At 42.9% G+C, this 20,086-nt stretch overlaps 1 protein-coding gene across 5 annotated transcripts in view; it reads right to left on the reverse strand.

Annotated features, from left to right (window-relative positions):
* RGL3 (ral guanine nucleotide dissociation stimulator like 3) overlaps positions 1 to 18,982 on the reverse strand; it is a 40,500-nt gene extending 21,518 nt beyond the window's left edge. Inside the window, exons 1-11 of one of the 5 annotated variants that reach the window (XM_039336492.1) lie at positions 18,403 to 18,982; positions 15,518 to 15,622; positions 14,649 to 14,866; positions 13,058 to 13,236; positions 8,661 to 8,794; positions 8,069 to 8,284; positions 3,349 to 3,452; positions 2,647 to 2,731; positions 2,016 to 2,093; positions 1,086 to 1,118; positions 803 to 924 (exon numbers count right to left, since the gene is read on the reverse strand). In XM_039336492.1, the coding sequence (XP_039192426.1) occupies positions 803 to 924; positions 1,086 to 1,118; positions 2,016 to 2,093; positions 2,647 to 2,731; positions 3,349 to 3,452; positions 8,069 to 8,284; positions 8,661 to 8,794; positions 13,058 to 13,236; positions 14,649 to 14,866; positions 15,518 to 15,622; positions 18,403 to 18,465 (1,337 nt within the window). In that variant the 5' untranslated portion in view covers positions 18,466 to 18,982. Of the gene's footprint in view, positions 1 to 802; positions 925 to 1,085; positions 1,119 to 2,015; positions 2,094 to 2,646; positions 2,732 to 3,348; positions 3,453 to 8,068; positions 8,285 to 8,660; positions 8,815 to 13,057; positions 13,237 to 14,648; positions 14,867 to 15,517; positions 15,623 to 18,402 lie in introns of those variants that run through there. The other 4 variants (XM_039336490.1, XM_039336491.1, XM_039336495.1 and 1 more) reach the window with 4 other exon arrangements.
* Positions 18,983 to 20,086: the final 1,104 nt, after the last annotated feature.

Genomic DNA, 20,086 nt, shown 5'->3' on the forward strand with positions numbered 1-20,086 from the left:
ACAGCCTCCTTTTCTCCTTTCTCTTGCCTCGATTGTGCAATTATCTATGTCTTGAAAAGCAGGAGAACTAAATCTAACTGGTGGTGGACAACCACTCTCTTACTTTGGTAGCCGGGAAGGAGAGGAATGACTGAATGTCACAAATATAATGAATCTGTGAAACTAGTAACAAAGGAATCATTTCAACACCCCTCATTATTTTCTGAACACTGCATTGACAAAACAAAATAGGATTGCTGCCTGTTAATGGAGATATCACCATTAATGCCATTTCACAATACTAGTAAAGTGTTAATAGCATAAATATATCTCTTCTTCCCCAAATAAAATAGTCTGACCTTTTCCCTTCTGCTTTTCTTGGCAATGTACATCACTTTGCAGAGTAAGATGGACAGCATATAAGAGATAGATAGATAGATAGATAGATAGATAGATAGACAGACAGACAGACAGACAGACAGACAGACTGCACTTGAATAGGGACCAATTCAGTAATAGTACACTTGAAGAAAACAATAATTTAGATAAATTTTTTTCAGCAGGGAAAGGGCACACATAGCACAGAATCAAGCTGTTTCTCTCTGCATTGTCTTTGATAAAGGCCCCGCAAACTGATTTTTTCTGATATAAAAAGTGCTAAGCTGTTTTGAGCACACTTTAAATGTGCAATTATTGGTGCATTTAAAAATCTGTAACCAGAGGTGCAACCTGAGTGGTACAAGTATTAGGAGTGTCTAATGTTTTCGCCCACCAAACAATTTTCTGTCCATCCCCAGCAGAAAACTTTAATCCCTCTTCCCACCTCTGGTCTTCAGAAAGCTGCTGCTGGCGGTGGAAGGCCAAGTGGAAGGATGGATTCAGGCAAAGGTTGTATCCCTGACAGGACTGTTGCAGATGACAGATAGAGAAGAGGATTGCTGCTTCCTGGAGGAGTACATATCACAGAGTCACACTGTTGCTGTGATTGCACCCACGTCCGTTCTCTTGGTGGCCAGGATTATGCCTCCCCATCCCAGAGCTAAGCACAAAACTAGGAAATGTTAGCTCCTACCCTTATCCCTCCACTTCTTCTACCTTTGATTTACCTTGCGCCTCTTCACAAAGTTAATGAGCTGGCCCTGTGGAGTTGGGAAAATAAAATAAAATAGAGACAATGAGCAGCACATGGAGACAGAACTTAAGCAGCAGCTAGTTGAACCAGCCCTCATTAACATTTTGTGTGCAAAGTTTCAGGCTCAATCATCCCCCATTTTTTTTTTTTTTAAGCAAAAAGGAATTCAAATAGCAGACTAAGAATTTAGACAACTGCGGTCAGCCAGAAAAGTAAGAAACAATCTGGTGATATTTTAAAGAGTAAACAAGGTATTGGGACACATGATAAACTGGACAACACTTCATCTGATACAAGACAAAAACAGTCCCTTGGCAACTACTGACAAGTTTTCTCCTTCCCAGCTCATATACAAGCATGGATGGCGAGCAAATACTACATCCTCAATGAGCACAGTCCTATAGAGGTGAACTGGTAGGCAAGTCCATAATGGAACCAGTATTCCATCAGATACTCAGTTTCTAAACTGAATGGGGCCTTGTATTTCGTAACAGATTGCTTGACTTTGAATCAGTAATGGACTGGCATCCATCTTGGTACAGTGTCTTCAGAACAGTGTTGATTGTTTATGGAAGGTAGGTTTCCTTCTTGAGTAATTGTGGCATTTGGTGCAAGCTGCAGATTCCTTGCCAGCCTCCAGAGTGATCCCAGGTACATCACATTGCAACAGTCCAAAATTATGTGCTAATCATTCTTCAATGTAAGAGGCATCCCTTCTCCTAATGATGTTTGGTAAAAATAAAGCCATTCACATACATTCAATATTTCAAACCAGATGGGGTTAAATAAATAAGTTAATTTGAAATGCTCAGTCAAGTGTCATGGGAGCAATTGTTTGCCCTTTCACCAGATGATCACCACATTCTCCTTCCCCCTCTTTCAGTCCTCTTTCAAAGTTGCTCACCTCCACAAAATCTGGCAGTGCTGTATCCAGCATGATCAGGTCAGTTAAAAAGGTGCCAAGGTATGGGATGGTAGGAGTCTGCAACAAAAACCCTGGATTCATTAGGTGGATATGCCATAACACTAGCAATTCCAAGCAAGCAAAAAGGATGATGTAATTCTCTCTTGTATCCTTGTGGGAACCCACCCACCTAACATACCCAAGAATTGCAAAAGAGATGCATTTATGTAAATCTAAGACCATGATATGAAAGCAAAATTGCAAAAAGTTTCTATGAATACTGGCAAATGCAAGCATTAAGCAAATCTGGCTGGATCCAATCAAGAAGTTATTACCATTTGCTCCAGTTGAAATCTCACCTGCAGAGAAGTCCTGAAGGAGATACTCAGGCCTCCATCACAAGGACCCTGAGTATCTCCTTCCTACAGAAGAGCCCCAGAGGGCAAACTGATGTTCAAATGGTATAAAATTAAAATGAACCAATTGACCATCTTAAACTATATCCAGAATCAGTCAGTGAAAAATGTCAGTATTTTCCCTCACTACTTCCATGAGAGATGGAAAACCATTTGAAAAACCACCCTTGTGCATCACATTCTTTTTCCTTCTTCTCAGGAGATATTCTCCCTACCTGCAGCAAGATTTCTGGGCAGTTCAAGTGATTGTGGTCTTCAGAGAAGATCTGTGAGAGCTTTCGAAAGGAGCTCCTGGTTTCTCTGTGGGATAAAATGCAGAACTGCCTGAGATGGGGTCTGTCTAATGAGCTTTCTTTCTTGTCAATCTGCTCTCCAGATCCCAGGGATCTGCCATGTTGTGGCCTTTTGCCAAAGGGAAGGCAGCTTGGTATATTTGACCAGCCCCTTTGCCCTCTCTTATCTCATTCCTTTACAAAGACTTACTATCAGGTCCCCATAGATCCCTATTGGGACACTACCATTCTGGTGGGAAGGGGGGGCCTTGGGGCTTTTCTACAATGTACCCATTTTGATTTGTTTCTCCTTTGCTTTGATGTATCTTCCTGGGAATTGGGAAGGAGGAATGAGCCCCCGGCCATCTGGTTTGCCTCATCAGGGTGCTTGAGAATGACTTATCACCTTCTCAGCTCAGAGTTCTCACAACACATTCTCACCTTCAGATTGGCTTTTCATGGACTGGGCAGTTGGGAGTGGTTTTGAACAGTGGGCTTTAACCTAATGTTTTCACATGGGAACTTTAGATCCTGCCTGCTTTCTCTGCAATCGCTGTCTCCCAATAAAAGAGCCTTTTGAAATGTTGCCTGTTTCAAGAATTCACCTTTCTTGGGGGAATAGCTGAGGCGAGACCTTACACTTACCTGTTGACTGCAGCCCAGGTGCGCTTTAGTCGGTAAATAGAGTTGGATTGGAGAGCAGAGAGGATGGCATATAGTGAAGAGAAATTCCTTAAGGCCCGGCATCGCTGGAAGTTTGGTGTTGGGAAGGAAAAGATAAATAGTTCAGCAAGGATTGAAAGATTGTAGCTGTGTGAACAAAGATTGCAAAAGAAAGAGACAAAGATGGAGAGAGGCACAATCAGTTAAATAAGGGTATAATTTTTATTATACCCTTATTTACCCAGAGGAACTAGAGATCAAATTGCCAACATACGCTGGATCATGGAGAAATCTAGGGAGTTCCAGAAAAACATCTACTTCTGCTTCATTGACTATGCTAAAGCCTTTGATTGTGTGGATCACAACAAATTGTGGCAAGTTCTTAAAGAGATGGGAATACCAGACCATCTTATTTGCCTCTTAAGAAACCTATATGCGGGTCAAGAAGCAACAGTGAGAACTGGACACGGAACCACTGATTGGTTCAAAATTGGAAAAGGAATCCGGCAAGACTATACTGTCGCCCTGCCTATTTAACTTATATGCAGAGCACATCATGAGAAAGGCAGGGCTAGATGAAACAAAAGTTGGAAATAAGATTGCCGGGAAAAATATCAACAACCTAAGATATGCAGATGATACCACGCTAATGGCAGAAAGTGAAGAGGAACTAAAGAGCCTTTTGATGCGGGTGAAGAAGGAGAGTGCAAAAGTTGGCTTGAAACTCAACATTAAGAAAACCAAAATCATGGCATCCGGCCCTCTTAATTCCTGGCAAATAGATGGGGAAGAAATGGAGGTAGTGACAGATTTTATTTTTCTGGGCTCAAAGATCACCTCAGATGGGGACTGCAGCCAAGAAATTAAAAGACGCTTGCTCCTGGGGAGGAAAGCTATGGCAAATATAGACAGCATTCTAAAAAGCAGAGACATCACCCTGCCAACAAAAGTGCATATAGTCCAGGCCATGGTTTTCCCAGTTGCAATGTATGGCTGTGAAAGTTGGACCATAAGAAAGGCTGAGCGCCAAAGAATTGAGGCCTTTGAACTATGGTGCTGGAGAAGACTCCTGCGAGTCCCTTGGACTGCAAGGTGTTCAAACCAGTCAGTCCTAGAAGAGATCAATCCCGACTGCTCTTTAGAAGGCCAGATCCTGAAGTTGAAACTCAAATACTTTGGCCACCTAATGAGAAGAAAGGACTCACTGGAGAAGGGCCTAATGCTGGGAAAGATTGAGGGCAATAGAAGAAGGGGACGACAGAGAATGAAATGGCTGGATGGAGTCACTGAAGCAATAGGTGTGAACTTAAATGGACTCCAGAAGATGGTAGAGGACAGGAAGACCTGGAGGAACATTGCCCATGGGGTCGCGATGGGTCGGACACGACTTCGCAATTAACAACAACAACATAATTTTTATTGGTTTAATCAAATTAATCTAACATTAAAGAGAAACTGAATTTAAAATGAAAATATGTGTTTTTAATATTTAATTTTAATATTTACAGTTGTGTAAATTGGAGGTTATCTCAGTTTTTTAACAATCTAAGAATGCAACCCAAGAATGCAGAGCAACTCTCTGAGGGAGATGGGTGGTTAAGAAATGTGAACTATAAACATATAAATGATAATAAATAAGTTCTGAAAATGTACACCTCAATTTAAATGGAAATATTTCTTTAAATATTACTATTAGATATTTAAATATGTTGATTTACCTAATTTTAAAGCAGTGGTTCTCAACCTGTTGGTCGGGACCCCATTTGGGGTTGAACGACCATTTCACGGGGGTCGCCAAACAACGCAGTCCGCCATTTTTCCCCCTTTTCCTTAGCTGTGCTACTCCCTTTTATTCTATTGGCTTTTGAAAGCCAATAGAATAGACTCTCTTGAATAGAGTCTAATTCTATTGGCTTTCAAAAGCCAATAGGAATTGTCCAGGCTGTCTCTGCCCTGCTGAGCCCGCCAAAAGTCCCATTCTGCAAACGGTGCTGTACCAGTTGAGTAGTCCTCGACTTATGACTGGTTGAGTAGTCCTTGACTTACGACCGGTTGGGGGTCGCGGCATTAAAAAGGTTGAGAACCACTGTTTTAAAGCAATTTATTAAAATAGTTTTCATGTTCAACACATTCATTCATACTGTGCTTCCCTCAAAATAAGACCCAGTCTTATATTTGTTTTGCCTCCAAAAGAGGCATTAAATCTTATTTTCGGGTGATGTTTTATGTTTTTCCAGGAGCTGCCCCATGTACCCCACACCCCGCTTATCATGCTGCAGGGCTCCTGCTGCTGCTGCAAGTGCAAGGCGTCCTACTTCTGTTGCTGCCACCACAAGGCGCGTCCTGCTGCTGCGAACTGTGTCCTGCCATCATTGGTGCTGCCACCGTGAGGCACACCCTGATGGTGTTGGTGCCACTCCGAGGTGTGTCCTGTTGTTGGTGCCACTGCCGTGAGGCATGTCTCACCATTGTTGCTGCTGCTGTCGCGAGGAATGTCCTGCCACCATTGCCACCACTGGCCCATGCATCCCGCCATGCACCTCGTGGCAACAGCGGGATGCACCTCATGGCGGTGGCAACGTGCCTTGCAGCGGCAATGCAACAGGACATGCCTCGCGGCTGCCTCTCAGCAGCAATGGCAGCAGGACACACCTTGCAATGGCGGTAATGGTAGCAGGATGTGCTTCGCGGTGGCAGCAACAAAAACAGTACGCACCTTGTGACAGTGTGATGCACCTCACAGTGGTAGCAACAGGATGAGCCTTGCAATATCAGTAGGACCTGCCTCGCGCCAGTGGCAATAACAGCAGGATGCACCTTGCAGCAGCAGCGCAACAGTGATGTGATGCACCTTGTGTCGACAGCAGCAGCAGCAGCAGCTCTGTGGCATGGTAAGCAGGTGGGGGGCACATGAGGCACCTCCCCCCTCCCCCCGCTTCACCTCACCTTGTGTCTTAGCAAATAAGTAGGGCTTATTTTCGGGGTAGGGCTTATATAAGGCCCAGCACAAAAAATCAAGCTAAGGATTATTTTGGGGCATTTTCAGGGAAACATGGCAGTTTTCGTGTTCAACACATCCAATGTTGTTTTTTTAATTTAAGGAATCTGCACTTTTGGTGCTCAGAATAGTGAAGCCTGTCAGATTTGCCATTTTCAGCTTCTTTTCTTTGCTGGTAACCTGCCATAAAACGGAAGAGGGAGAAAAGGAATTTGGAGTAATCAAGTTTGGAATGGGAGTGGGAAGACAAATGATGGGAAAGGGAAACACATTGACAAGAACCAGAGTGCCAAACCGGAATAAAGCAGCCGCCATGGACACGGAATGGCCTGGGAACGGAATGCGAAACTACATTGAGAGGTACCAAACATTCAAGCAGTTCCCAAAACATCTAAAGTGTAGCTTTACTTTTGCTGCAACTACTTAACTTTAAAAGAACCTATCACTTCAAACAAATGAAGTTGAGAGTCTTTCTTTCCTAAAGATCCAAGTTGGGGCAGGCCTGACATTAAACTGCCCATCATTAACCTATTGAAAACCAAAGGGGAAGGGAGACCTAAATCCAACCAACTCCCAAAGTGGACAATGGAATGCCAAGCGCCTGTACAAAAAGCTCAAAACTCTTATTTGCAGCAGAACTCATACTAAAGTATCCGGGCCTGAAACCCACCCCCCTTTGTCATCCAGGTAGATGCTAGTGATGTAGTAGTGGGTACTGTACTGCTGCAGAAAAATGACCAAGGGATCCTGCAGTCATGTCCTTACACTTCCAAGAAATTAACCGAGACAGAATGCAGATGTGCCTATCTTCATAACTCAATCACTGATTGAGAAGGACCAGCATGATAATTAGCATAATTAGAATGAGCATAATTAAAACAACTATTAATTATTGTGACCTAGGAACAGGTTGACATCAGATTTGTCTAAATATGATAAAGTTGGATTCTGCCAATGACTGTCCAAGAGAGATCCCACTCGTGTCATGTTTATTGCCATGCCTACTCTGACTTTTCCTTGTATATATACCTACAGAACATAATATAAGATAGTTCAACACTACAGTGATCTAAAGTCCCCTACGGTACTATAAAGTTGCTTGTTGTGTCTAACTAAAGGCAGCTAAGGAACCCTACCAGATTTTATGGAGTTTAAAAGAGGCATTTATTTTGACAATCAGCTGACCAGTGCTGGGGCCACAGGGTACCTTCTTCTTTCAACCTCTGCCCTTTTCTCTCCAGCCACACCAACAATTGGCCAGTGTAGCTTCCCACTCAATGTTTTTGCTCCTCTTGCCTGCCCTGCAATTGTCCATCTGCATTCTGTGTCCATCAAGCATGCTTAATTCTCCCGCTTGCAGTATTCCATCCTAGTTTTTTTTTTATTCATCCAGAAAATTCAGGATCCCTTTACTTTGGGGAACAGAAATGTACAGTCTCAGCACATACAATAACTGAGAAGAATTTACCTCATGCAGAAAAATAACAAGAAACCCCTTTCAGAGATGTCAATTGAAAAAGGTTGCAAGAGGCATTAGTGCTAAACATTGTCAAGAAATATTGTCACAAATGAGGAATGCACCTGGGCAGTCACTATCTCTCTGGCTCAGAGTTTCCCAAGAGATGAACTATGCAACCCCTAACATCATGCTCAGCCCTGCTTTGTTTTCCCATTGCCACCACTCTGACCCTCTTCCTGACTTACTCCAGCAATTTGGATCCATTTCTCCAGCAGGTTTGCACGCTGGGGAATGTGCATGGCCAGATCCCCCAGCACAGATGTGATAACACAGCTGGTGACTGCATTAAACTGGATCACAGTAGCACGGACACTGGGAGCCATGTGCTGATTCTTCTTCTTGTCTCGTTGGGACCAAATGCAGCCAAGGCAGTGGAAGGGTAGCACTGCTCTAAAGAGGTTCTGGAGAAAGGGAAGGGGAAAGAAGGAATTCAGCACCATTTGAGGGCCATTTAGTGCATTAAGTGATTTCAGAGCAGGTTTTCAAAATCCAAGGCCTCAAATAGACATATTGCAAAGCAAAGAACCATCCCAAATTCACCCCTGCAGCAGCCACATCCCATCCATTTTATGGTCCTTAGTACCCACTCTTTCCAACATAAAATGTAGCTCATGCCCATCAAAAGGTTTGCCTACAGGGACTGTAAAAAGTGATGCTGGTTCTCTTTTCTGTCATCAAGCCAATTTCAAAAGGATTTCAGAACTACCCTGTTCATCATAGCCCTAATCTGTTTTCTTTTCCAAATTATTTTCAGTTTCTGGCCCCAACAGGTCTTACAGCATCCATCAGTGTCAGCTGTTCGGCCACTTCATCCACAGAGAAGGACATCAGTGCTGATATCTCTTCACAGTCATCTGTCCCAGCTGCCTCTGTGATCACCTGTGATGGTCCCATCCCTGGGGAATTGCCTCCTATAGGAAAATAATGTGATCTATAGAAAAAAGAGGATTCAAGCAATGGCTGTAAGGAAGCCAGTGTACCAGACCAAAATACCAGCATCAAAAACAATCATACTAGCTTTTAATATTTGCTTCCTTAGGAACTTCTGAACTTCAGAGAGATGATGTGCCAATTGTGGCTTGTTTCAGGATTATGCTATAAACAGCCTTTTAAAGTTTCTTTGGATCATGCACCATTAATTAATTAATTAATTAATTAATTAATTAATTAATATGCCCTCTTGTCACATTAACCAAAGTAACTCTAAGCAGTTTACAGTTGTATACAAACATAAATATAAAAGCCTTAAAATTAACAACAACTAAGTAAAGGCTAAAAACCAAGAACACAGATGGAATGGGGTTTATCTCTCACTCAACCAACTACCTCCAGCATAATGTGCCCCCATCAGGACCCCAAGCCAATTGGCAGAGCCAGGTTTTAAGGGCCCTCCGGAAGGTCAGAAGGGTGGAGGTTGATCTTAGCTCTGGTGGCAAATTGTTCCAGAGAGCAGGAGCCATAGCAGAGAAGGCTTTTCTCCTGGACTCCACTAGCTGAAGTTTTTGAGCCAGCAGAGTCTGCAAAAGGCCTCTTCTGCTGGAGCAACTGGAGAGGGCCAATCCCATTGTGGTGAGATGGTTCCTCAGACAATCTGGTCCCATGCCATGAAGAGCTTTAAAGGTGATAACTAACACCTTGAATTGGATTCAGAAGCAAATCAGCAACTAATGCCGCTTGTGTAACAATGGTGTTTCCACCCTAGAGGCCTCCAGAACTGTCTGCACCATTGCATTATGTATCATTTGTAGCCTCTGAAAACCCTTCAAGAGTTGCCCCATGTAGAGCACATTATAGAAATCCAATGGAGAGATGACTAGGGCATCTCTAGACCACTACATCCCTCATGTTATCTATAGGGATCAAAACCTCCACTAGGAATTGAATTCATCTGCATGACTTCATAGCAGTGCATTAACTTTAGGAGTATCCAGGTTCTGGTACTCACCAGGCACAAGAAGGAATATGTAGAATCTATCCAAACAGCCAAATATACTATCTACCATCCTTTAACCTCTCAGAATAGACTGGAGATAGATTGCATGCCCTTGTGTATGGTTTTTACATGACTTCCATATAATGTAACATCTATATCTGTCTACACTGAGAATTTTAGGGACATTATATGGCAGACATGTCAAACACAAGGCCCGGGGGCTGGATGCGGCCCGCGACGTAGTTTCATGTGGCCCGCGAAGCCATCCTGGAAACAGTGATGGAATGGTCCACACTGCCATGGGCCCAGCCCAGGCTGCCCGGGAGCCAATGTACAATTTTGTGGTGGCCATCTATGCTGAAATGCATTCAGTCTTAGCTTCCAGGCCATCTGGAAACAGCAAGGGACCGGCCTCTGCTGCATTGGCCTCACCCACTGGGCGCACGCTGGGGAGGTGTCACCCTTTGTGAGGAATGAAGAAATGCACCATCGCCTGGAGTGGCCAGCAAATGGCCCTCGCCTACTTCACATATCTGGCTTGATGGGCTCCAGGAGAGGGGTTTCAGCAGGCTTTTCCAGTGGACCATGCTTTGGCACTTGCTCTGGTCCCATCCCCTTCTGCCAGAGACCCTCAGATCTGTCCCACTCCTGCCCAGGCCCCCACAGCACCTTTGAAGCGAACGATGTAGAGCTGGCCATGCCCACCCAGTAGGCCACACCCACTCCAGCCACGCCCACCCAGTAGGCCGTGCCCACCCTGGCCATACCTACCCGCCCCCCCGAAAGCAACCGCAATGCTGATGCGGCCTCAATGAAATTGAGTTTGACACCCCTGCTATACGGTATACTATTCTAGTAAATTTAATGCCTGAAATGACTGCTTAATCTCTTTGTACCCCTGGACTGATTTCTGGGAGTTCTGTACTGACAAGTTTTATTTTCTGTAACAGAACAGAATGCAGCACATTTCTCTGCTCTTCATTCCTAAGAGTATATAAATTACATAAAATCTAAGAATAATCCAGCATGAGCCGATAATCAGCAGATTCCTGCCTCCTGTTAAAATAGCAGGTACAACTACAGAATGTCTGCGAGGGCCTTTGTATAACTTACTATGTGCCAATTGCTGTAAGTAGCGTCAGGGAGTGCTACTTACAGTTACCTCTTATCTGGACTATGCAAGACACTTTATAGAGATTGCCACTGAAGTGTCTTGAAATGACTTCTGCCTTGCGTAGGGGTTTGCACTAGAAATCTTCCAAGGTCTCTTTCAGCCTATGATTCTGTGTCCAGGGAATTTACATCTGGTCCAGAAGAATCAGGATAGTTACAGGTGCATTTTGGTAAGTCCAGATATAACAACTACGGTATGAGCCACACTGGTTATCAGTGGGCTTCTAGGTGTAATTCTAAGGTACTGGGGGTTACCTTACATGACACAGGGCCTGGATAATTGTTGAATCTTCTGTTCAACCTACAATATGTGACAGGGTTGGCATGCATCAGGTCCCATCAAGTAAGCAGTATCACCTAATGGAAGCCAGAAGGCATGTCTTCTCTGTCACTGCACCTGTTCCATGGAAGAGCATCCATCTAAAATTTGGCTGGTGTTAACCCTGCTGGCCTTTAAAGCCTTGAAAATTTGGACTACTCCCCAGACCATGGCTATATAGGTATTATGTGTGTAGTTCTCAGTACAATGTATTTGATTTTGTTTTATTATTTTAACATTTTCTCTTGTATATGATATTTTCAACCCAGAGCCACTTGGCAAGTGGGTGGCCATATAAATTGAATAAATACATATTGAAAGTTTATAAATTCCAGAGGGGACAAATTGCAGAGTTTACAATTCCATTATCCTGGAATTAACAAGTTCAATGGAGATTTGGCAGCCAACATTGCTCCTGTTCCTGCTATTTTCTTCATCCTGGGATTAGAATGGTCTTAGAGAGCAGAACAGAGGATACTATTTCCATTGCATATCCAAATAAACCAAGAGGACTAGCTAGATTCAAAATTAAAGAACTTTTATCTCATTGCCTAAAGCTGCCTTCACCAGCCCAGTACAATTCCTATCATCTGTAATTAAGCTGGTGTGAATGCCCTTTTGCTCCTGTAAAGAAAAAGAGTTGCATTTTGAAATTTCCTTTGTGGAAATAGCAAGCCTGCCTACACTTTATTGTTAAGGCCCCCATGCTTAATCACAGATGTGGGAAACTCCAAGGTCTGTTGAAATATAGTTCTCAGTAGCCCCAGCCAACATAGTAACAGCCTTTTCCTGATGTTTTAGTCTGCTACATATAGCCTTTTACAAAAAAGGAACATTCAAAAAAATAGGCCAAACCCCTTCTCACCTGCAGTAGAAAGAGGTACTCCAAAATTTTTACTACCTCATTCTGTGTCCTCCAGAGGTGTTAATTTACCAGCTCTTCTATCAGCAGGGAACTACAAGTTAAGGCTCTTATTCTTAGCAGCACATCACTGGATGATGGGCTGAGATAATGGGAATTTTAGCCTCAGCACCTGGGAGGCACCGGTTTAGAAAAGGCTGTTGTAGAAATGATAGCAATTTCAAAAGAGGCATAAGTGTGAGTTGCATGATGTCCTGGGTTGATAAACAGAAGGGCAAATAGATGATTTTGGCTCAGACTAACCTGGTGCCTGTACCCACCTGGGATTACACACGTGAGAAGGCAGACATCATTCATATTCTGTTCCTTTGAGCTGAGAGACTTTTGCAAAATCTTTGCAACCATATTGATTTGAGTGCACAGGCTATAATTTGATCCATTTTAAATAACAAGTTGCATATGTAATACTAACACGTGTATTTATTTATTTGAACCACAGATTTTGTTGCTTCTGTTCCTAAACTGGTATCATTGGATGATAGTACCTGTCAGAAACAAAAGGGCTATTGCCAAAAAAGCAGTACAGCAACCCATTGCTTACATAGATTTGTGTGTGGGCAGGCAAGCATACCCAGAGCACCTGTCTACTTCAGTGCAGTTCATTCATCCTTAAATTTAAGTTAATTGCAAGATAGCCAGTGAGGAACTGGGTTTGGGCTTCAGGGAGCTGGATCAAGCTGGATGGGATATGAGAACGACACCCCCACATGAGAACAATACCTCCAGTAGCATATTGTTGGGAGCAGAAGTCAGAATGGATAGATCCAGACTAGAAACTCTGAGAAGATAGGCCATGCTTGGCAATTTTGGTCCTAAATTATTCTTACCATTTACCTCCTTTTCTTTGTGGGCTTGTAGCAATCCCTTTGCCAAAGCACACACTGGGGAGTTAGGAGCAGATTGATGGAGGAAAAACAAAATTTTGTGCAGATTAGGATACTCTGGAGGTTCCCAGAAATCCTCAGGGTGATGCTGCAGCCACTGCTCCAATACATGGAGTACTGCCCTGCAATCAGAAAAGAAATGCAATCAGCTCCTGACCCACACTCACCCCAAGCCATGGGGCTACTCTTGTTCCATATAAATCACTCCTGGCCTTCCACTGTCCCTACTTTACTCTAACCACCTCACTCAATAAAGTTGCCTCTCCCATATCAAGGTTCACATTAATCTGGTACCTAGTTCTCAACTTTCACAAATGGGACCAGAATTTCCATTGCTAAGCAAGGCAGTTGTTAAGTGAGTTGAACTCAATTTTACAACATTTTTGTCATGATTGTTAAGCAAATCACTTCAATTGTCAAGTGAATCATGTGCTTGTTAAGCAAACCCAACTTCCCCAGTTGACTTTGCTTGTCAAAAACTGACTCTGAAGGTCAGAAATGGTGATCACATACCAATTGCTAGGCACCCAAATTTTGATCTTGGGGCCGTGAGGATGCTGCAACTATTGTAAGTGTGAATATAGATTTTAAGTCTCTTCTTCAATGGTGCTGTAATTTCAAAGGCTTGCTAAACAAATGCTGGTAAGTCGAGGATTCTCTGCAATCTTTTTCTTGCATACCCTCCTCTTATAAGAACCTCCCCTTTTTTCCAAAGACATGAAAGGAGATTTTTTAAAATAATGACATTTCCCCTGCTTCTTTTCCTCCTCATGGAAATAGGATTATATTTCCCTTTTCTACTCAGCCATATTGTTAAAAGCAGAACATTCTTTTTTTAAAAAAAATATTGTAGATCTTCCTTTTGCAGTGGCAGGGGTTTTATCACTTATTCCCCTCTTGAACATCATAATTCAGACTTAGAGCAGCTAGAACTAGTGGCTCAGGACTAGTTTTTGATACAATAAATCATTTGAAACTCTCAGATTGACCACTAGGTGGAATTATTTGTATGGGTCCACAAAACATACTACCACCTTCCTCAATCTGGATTCCCTCCAAATTCCCCACTCAGCATGGCCATTGCTAAGAATTCTGGGAGTTGAGATCTCACAAATAAAGATGAATCAAGGATAATGTTTGTAAGCTACCCAGAGTCGCCTCTATGTGAAATAGGTGGTAAACATGTAAAATAAACAAATAAACAAATAAAGTGGATTCTTGCCTGGTGGATTATACTCTATAACTGAACATTTAGAACTGATTTGTCCTGCAGTTGTGTTGTCTTTTGCTGCCAGCTGTTTTCTGGTATTCTTTGTGCCATATGCTTTGAGTCAATAATTAGATTTTTATGAAGCTACACTGAGCTACGCTAGTGTGAAAGAGTCAATCTGCAGGGAAACTGCCAGAAGCAGCATCAGAACGCTCTCTATTTCTGTTCTGCCAAGTTCCTAATTCAAACCTTCCTGGGAGATCTGATTTGGGAGCCTCCTGTGTTCTCCACCTCTACCCCACCCACCCTGTGCCAGTGGCTCACTTATCTGGTCCCAGAGGCAGCAGCAGCTCCAACACCTGCATGAGAGTAGCAAAGGCTTGATAGGTAGCCAGGAAGCTGGAGGTGTAGCCAAGGTCACCTTCCTCTTTTGCTGTCAGCAGCCATTTCACCAGCTGGGGGAGGGTGGCAGCCCGCAATGTGCGCCTTTTGCAAGTACGGTACTGGACAAAAGGACATTCTGGTGTTTCTGGATGCTCCTTCTGGGAAAGGGGTAGGCATGAGATAAACAGTAAAGCCTGCAGCAACACTGCTCTTGCATATAAGTAAATCAAAAGCATATAGTATTTGAAGCTTGCTGAAGTAAATGACCGCTCCTTGACTGATCCGAAAGGGTTAAGCAGAATGGGACTTTATACTTAAGTAGGAGACCACTGGCACAGAAGAAGACAAAGACAAAGACAACTCATTTGTGTACTGCTGCCAAGAAAACTACATGCTTGGGTTCAGGGAGTCACCATGATAAGTTCAAAGGCCCATCTAACCCAACATTCTCTGCTCTGAGTGCAGGATCATTGGGGCCTTGGAAATCCAAAGTATAATAACAAGGCAGTACCACTTTTCTGGCAACTGCTATTAAGTTGTAGGTTACATCAGATAGGGTCAGTATCATGTAACCTTCAGGACCATTGGCCACCGAGTGCCCTTTCCTCCAGCTAACATTAAACCTAGGGATAAGGTCCATCACTTCAATGGAATGAAAAACCTTTCAAAATAATTAAATTAAGACTAACTGCATGAAAAATGCCTCATTTTCGGTGAATTACTTTTTCCTCCTGACCTCTACCAATTTCTTTCCCTTGTGATAAAAGTGGAGAGGGTCTTGTTCTTCTTTGAATGATAACAGAACCTACCAAGCAAGATGCTCCACTGGCTGCAGGCTCTGCCTTCATTCGCTCAAGGGTGATGCTATAGATGGCTTCATCTTCAGCCTCTTCTCCCCACTGCTGTAGGGGAGTCTGGTGAAAGGTAGGGAATAAGATAAAGAACGCATTCGCTTCCAGCCTCATCTTTGTTTACAGCAATGCTTCTATTCCTATGTAAGCCCCAGAGGCATTCTTAGAAATTAAAAATGACAGGTGATGTGCTGGTCCACCAGAAAAAAAGACAAATATGAGTTGCAAAAGGTCATAATGAAAGTCTTAAAATCTTAAAGAGCAGGAAATCAACTCAGTGGGATTAAGCAACCTGGAGTTCCTCGTCATATAAACAACTGTGCTTGAATATGTAGCTACAGAGAGGACCCTTTGGTATGGAGAGATAGGTATATTGGTAGTGTTTTGCCTATAAATGATAGAGCTACATTAGAAGCCATAAGCTAGCCAACACATACTCCTCTAGAGTGCTTGCCAAACACAGGAAACTGGGTAGAAATAAATCAGGGCTAATTTACTGTAAATATGATACACATGTGATCTCTGTTTAGATTTTTAATTAAGAGCCAATTAATTAATTTCAGAAAGATTAAGATCCTTTGTCCAATGTTCAAATTAAACCTTTCCTTCAGTAAATATTACGGAGTTGGGTGAAGCTTATCTTACATTATTTTATGCTAAATACATACATAAGAGGTAGTTATTCCCATTAACCGCAAAATTATATTAAAAATGTGCTTAATTTGGCCAGCTTTCTTTTATTGTTGAGTTTTTCATTAACCTTGCTGAGCAATTACAGAGAAACTGAATATAAATACTGTATTTAATGGGTATATAGTTATGGATTCTTAGGATCCGGTCTTTGCAAGTCAATGAGTTCTTCCTTTCAAAATGCATCATTCCACTACTCTGAAGTTTTCAGCAGTCTTTGTCAGTTAAGTTTCACCAACTGCTTAATATATAATATAGAAATGTAACAAACAAACAAATAAATAAATATGCCTTTTATGTCAATGTTTAAACATGCTAAGAAACTAACTAGTTTCTTTCCAGGTCAATAGGTCTTTCATTTTGATGAAAGGAGTATCAAAGAAATCTCTCCTTCTTTCTCCTGGAATGAAATCTCCACACAGCCATTCCACCCTCCTCCCTCGCGCCAGATGCACAAATCCAAGGGCAATTCCCTCCTCAGAGGGGAAGCCACCACCAAAGTGCACAAAAGCACACCCGTGGCCCTGGGAGGGAGAGAGATTCTGCTGTCTTGGCCTCTCCTCTCGATCCGGTTATTGTTGCTCCAGTGACCTTCCTTGACCTTCCCTACAGAGGAAAGCCACAGGACCGGTCTGGCAAGAGGTCTGAATGTCATACTACCATCATCTGTGCACTGCCCGGTGCCATGCACTAGGCAGGACTATGTTTGGGCATATGCTGGCATCCTTCAACACTGGCGCAAAAGGAAGGAAAGCGTTGCGTCTTTTTTCTCACCCCTCAAAGCCACATGTCTCTATTTTCTATATGAGCTGGAAACACCCTACAAAGGGCACGAGCTTATGAAATAAAGGTACCCAAGGCTAAGATATTGCTCAATGTCCTTGTCTCAGATTTTCATATATAAAATGTAACATACAAGATTATCTATTATTACCAACTTTAAATAATTGCTGCACCAATGACATTAAGTGTTTTCATAAAGGCAACAGTGCTGTGTATATGGGGAGGATGTATGATCTTGCTCTCAAATATTAGAACACTTTTTATAAATTCTGAAATATTTTCTCTTGTTATATTAATATACATTCCAATTCTCTCCCCTTTTTTCTTTATATATTCCCTACTGCACATGTTCCTTTTTTGATTATTGAAGGGTTATCTTTTACCCTTTTCCCTGCATTCAATATTTCACAAAGTGTTGATGATAGTCTATATGTGTGTCCAAAGTGAATTGCAAGAAGGTTAAAGCAAGAGACCCAAAGCCAGGTTTCTAGGTTTAAGGTGATGGTGATGATGGATTTTAATCATTTTTTATAATGATTCATAATTATAATTAATTTATAATTAATTCATTACAGGAGGTCAAAAATTTTGGGCACTTCCAACCTGCAATACATCCTATCAACCAGCTACTGCTGTAGGAATAAAAAGTTGTCTCCATCAGTAGTGACATTATTACTAATATTAACATCATTCTATATATTGTTTATGCAATATTCTGTATGGAGGGCAGGGCACTAATTGTTTGTGCAATGAGGGGGGAAATGCTTCCTATACTTTTTATGGAGTCTAGGGGAGAATCTTCCCTTCCTCTGTCAGTCCTGTTTTTTTCTCTTGGGCAAGAAGATAGAAGGGGCTAAGCCAGCAGTTCTGCCTCTTAACGGAGTAATTCGTTCACTGCAATCTTTGTGCAAAAGTAAGAAGCCCCAGAGAGTACGGAGGTCGTCCCTCAGGTGGCTAAATTTCGGGCTGCCGGCTGAGGAAGCTTTCTTTAGACAAGATCCATACAAGCTTCTGCAGGCCAATTAAAAAGGCACAAAGGCGAGAACTAAGAGGGCCGCCCCCCGAGCTGGCCTTAGGCAAGGCTGGGGAAACTCTGAAAAACAGGACAACTGGTAAACAGGCACCATCCTCTGGGAATCTGAGAGCGATCAGTCGCAAAATAAGACCCAGCGAGGTCCGAGACTTGTTGAGAGTTGACCCAAAGCGGGTCGGATCAACCGGGAAAGTCTCGCGCAGCCCTGAAGGGAGGAGGAGGTGCACGGATCGAAATGCCTTTTCCTCCCGCAGCAGCCCTTCAAGGGAGCGCCGCTTCGCGCTTCTGTTGCACCGAATAACACCCCCCTCGCCCTCTCCCAAGACCCGGCGCCTACCATAGCGATCTCCGCTTTGCCCATCGCCTTCTCGAGGACACCGGGCTGCCGCTGCTCAGCCATCGGTCGCCGCTTGCCGGGAGGAATTGTAGGCGCCAACAGCGGCGCACTGCCTGCGGGAGGGCGGGACCGAGCCTCTGGCCCACCTGACGACTTTTCCACCCAGCCTTCGGGCGCCACAGTGATGGCAGCAGCCCAGAGATCGCCAAGGTGGCGGCTGGGCACCCTCTTGAAGGAGAGGAGAGCCAGCCCGAGTTTGCCTTTCGCGCTTGGTTGGCTCTTGGGGATCAGGTCCGGGAGCCTGAGGGGAGAATAAACGTGGAGACGCGCCGCTCTTCTCCACTCTCCTCGAGAGGTCTAAGGAAAGTGCTGGACTTCTGGCGGATCGTAAAACGGCGCATTTTTTTCTTTTGCTGCCTCTCTGTTTGACACCAGCCTTACTTTCCCAACTTTTCCAAATTGAAGCAAAAATCAGGAAGTGTGGATTTCCCATTAGGCTTCATCCCGAAGGAAATAGGAATGCCCATCTCTACATAGCAAGGTGAATAGCAAACACTACTGAAAATATGCTATTGTGGGAAATGAAAGTTGTTATAAAAGAAATTCCCGGCTTACAATTATATTAACTTGAAGATAAAATTAGCTGCACAACTATTTGGGGAAAAGGCACAAGAACATGTGTTGGGGGAATGATCATATATTTTTTTTAAAAAAAGCAAATTAGCCAAGATAAAAACAAATAATCACTTAACACAGTTTGGTGTCGGTTTGTGGTCCATGACTTTTGGGACTGATTTCCAGATGAGCTAGATCCACCCAAAATCTATATAAACAGGCAGAAGAAACTGCAAAAGACACTAACCAGAATGGAAAAAAATACTGCATGTTTTAGAAGACTGCTGCAATGTCAGCACAATCTCCTCCCAGTCACTCCCACCCTCCATAAAAAAAAAAAACATACCAAGTCTTTTAATGTGTTGTATCCTGAGCCTGAAAAAGGAGGCTTGGGACGTTGCATTGGTCCCAGGCATTCCAAAAGCTGTCCGGGACCAGACTGAGCAGTGCCGGCCTTGTGTGCATGTTCAAGGTGCAAAAGCGCTCTGTTACTTTGTTTGCCATTGTCCCGGACTCTGGACACATAAAGAGGCCTGCGTGCCTTTGGTTCGTTCGGGTGTTGTTGGAGGAAGAATAAAGAGCTGTTTAACATCGCCATGTGTATTCATTATTCGCACACGAACGAAGTACTTAACATAATGCAAGTGAAACAATTATATAATTTAGTCCAAAGATTGTTGAAAGACACAAATGCATTCATAGTCACAGTCAAAATTATTGAATTACTGTTTCTTGGAAGAATTTAAATGGTGAACTTTTTGCTCCTCCAGATAGTTCATATGCACTATTTTTGGAAGGTGAAACTGATCAGATTAATGCTGTGACAAATAAAGAGCTCATATTTTGTTTAGATTCATACATTAGACTAAGCTCTGGTTTGCCTTAATCATAATTTGTTGAACAATAACTACAGTTGTGGGATTATGCTACATCATAAACCATGGCTACATACTATACTTTGTCATACAACTGGATTATAGAGAGTTGTGCCAGGTTGTCTAAATATATGCTGGATGGCCTAGCAAATTCATCCAGATCCACAAGCCAATGGAATTGGATGTATTTCACT

This window comes from Crotalus tigris, unplaced genomic scaffold (genome assembly GCF_016545835.1).
Source record: "Crotalus tigris isolate CLP2741 ecotype Arizona unplaced genomic scaffold, ASM1654583v1 scf7180000017666.379230911805:20528666, whole genome shotgun sequence".
In the NCBI taxonomy this organism is placed as follows: Eukaryota; Metazoa; Chordata; class Lepidosauria; order Squamata; family Viperidae; genus Crotalus; species Crotalus tigris.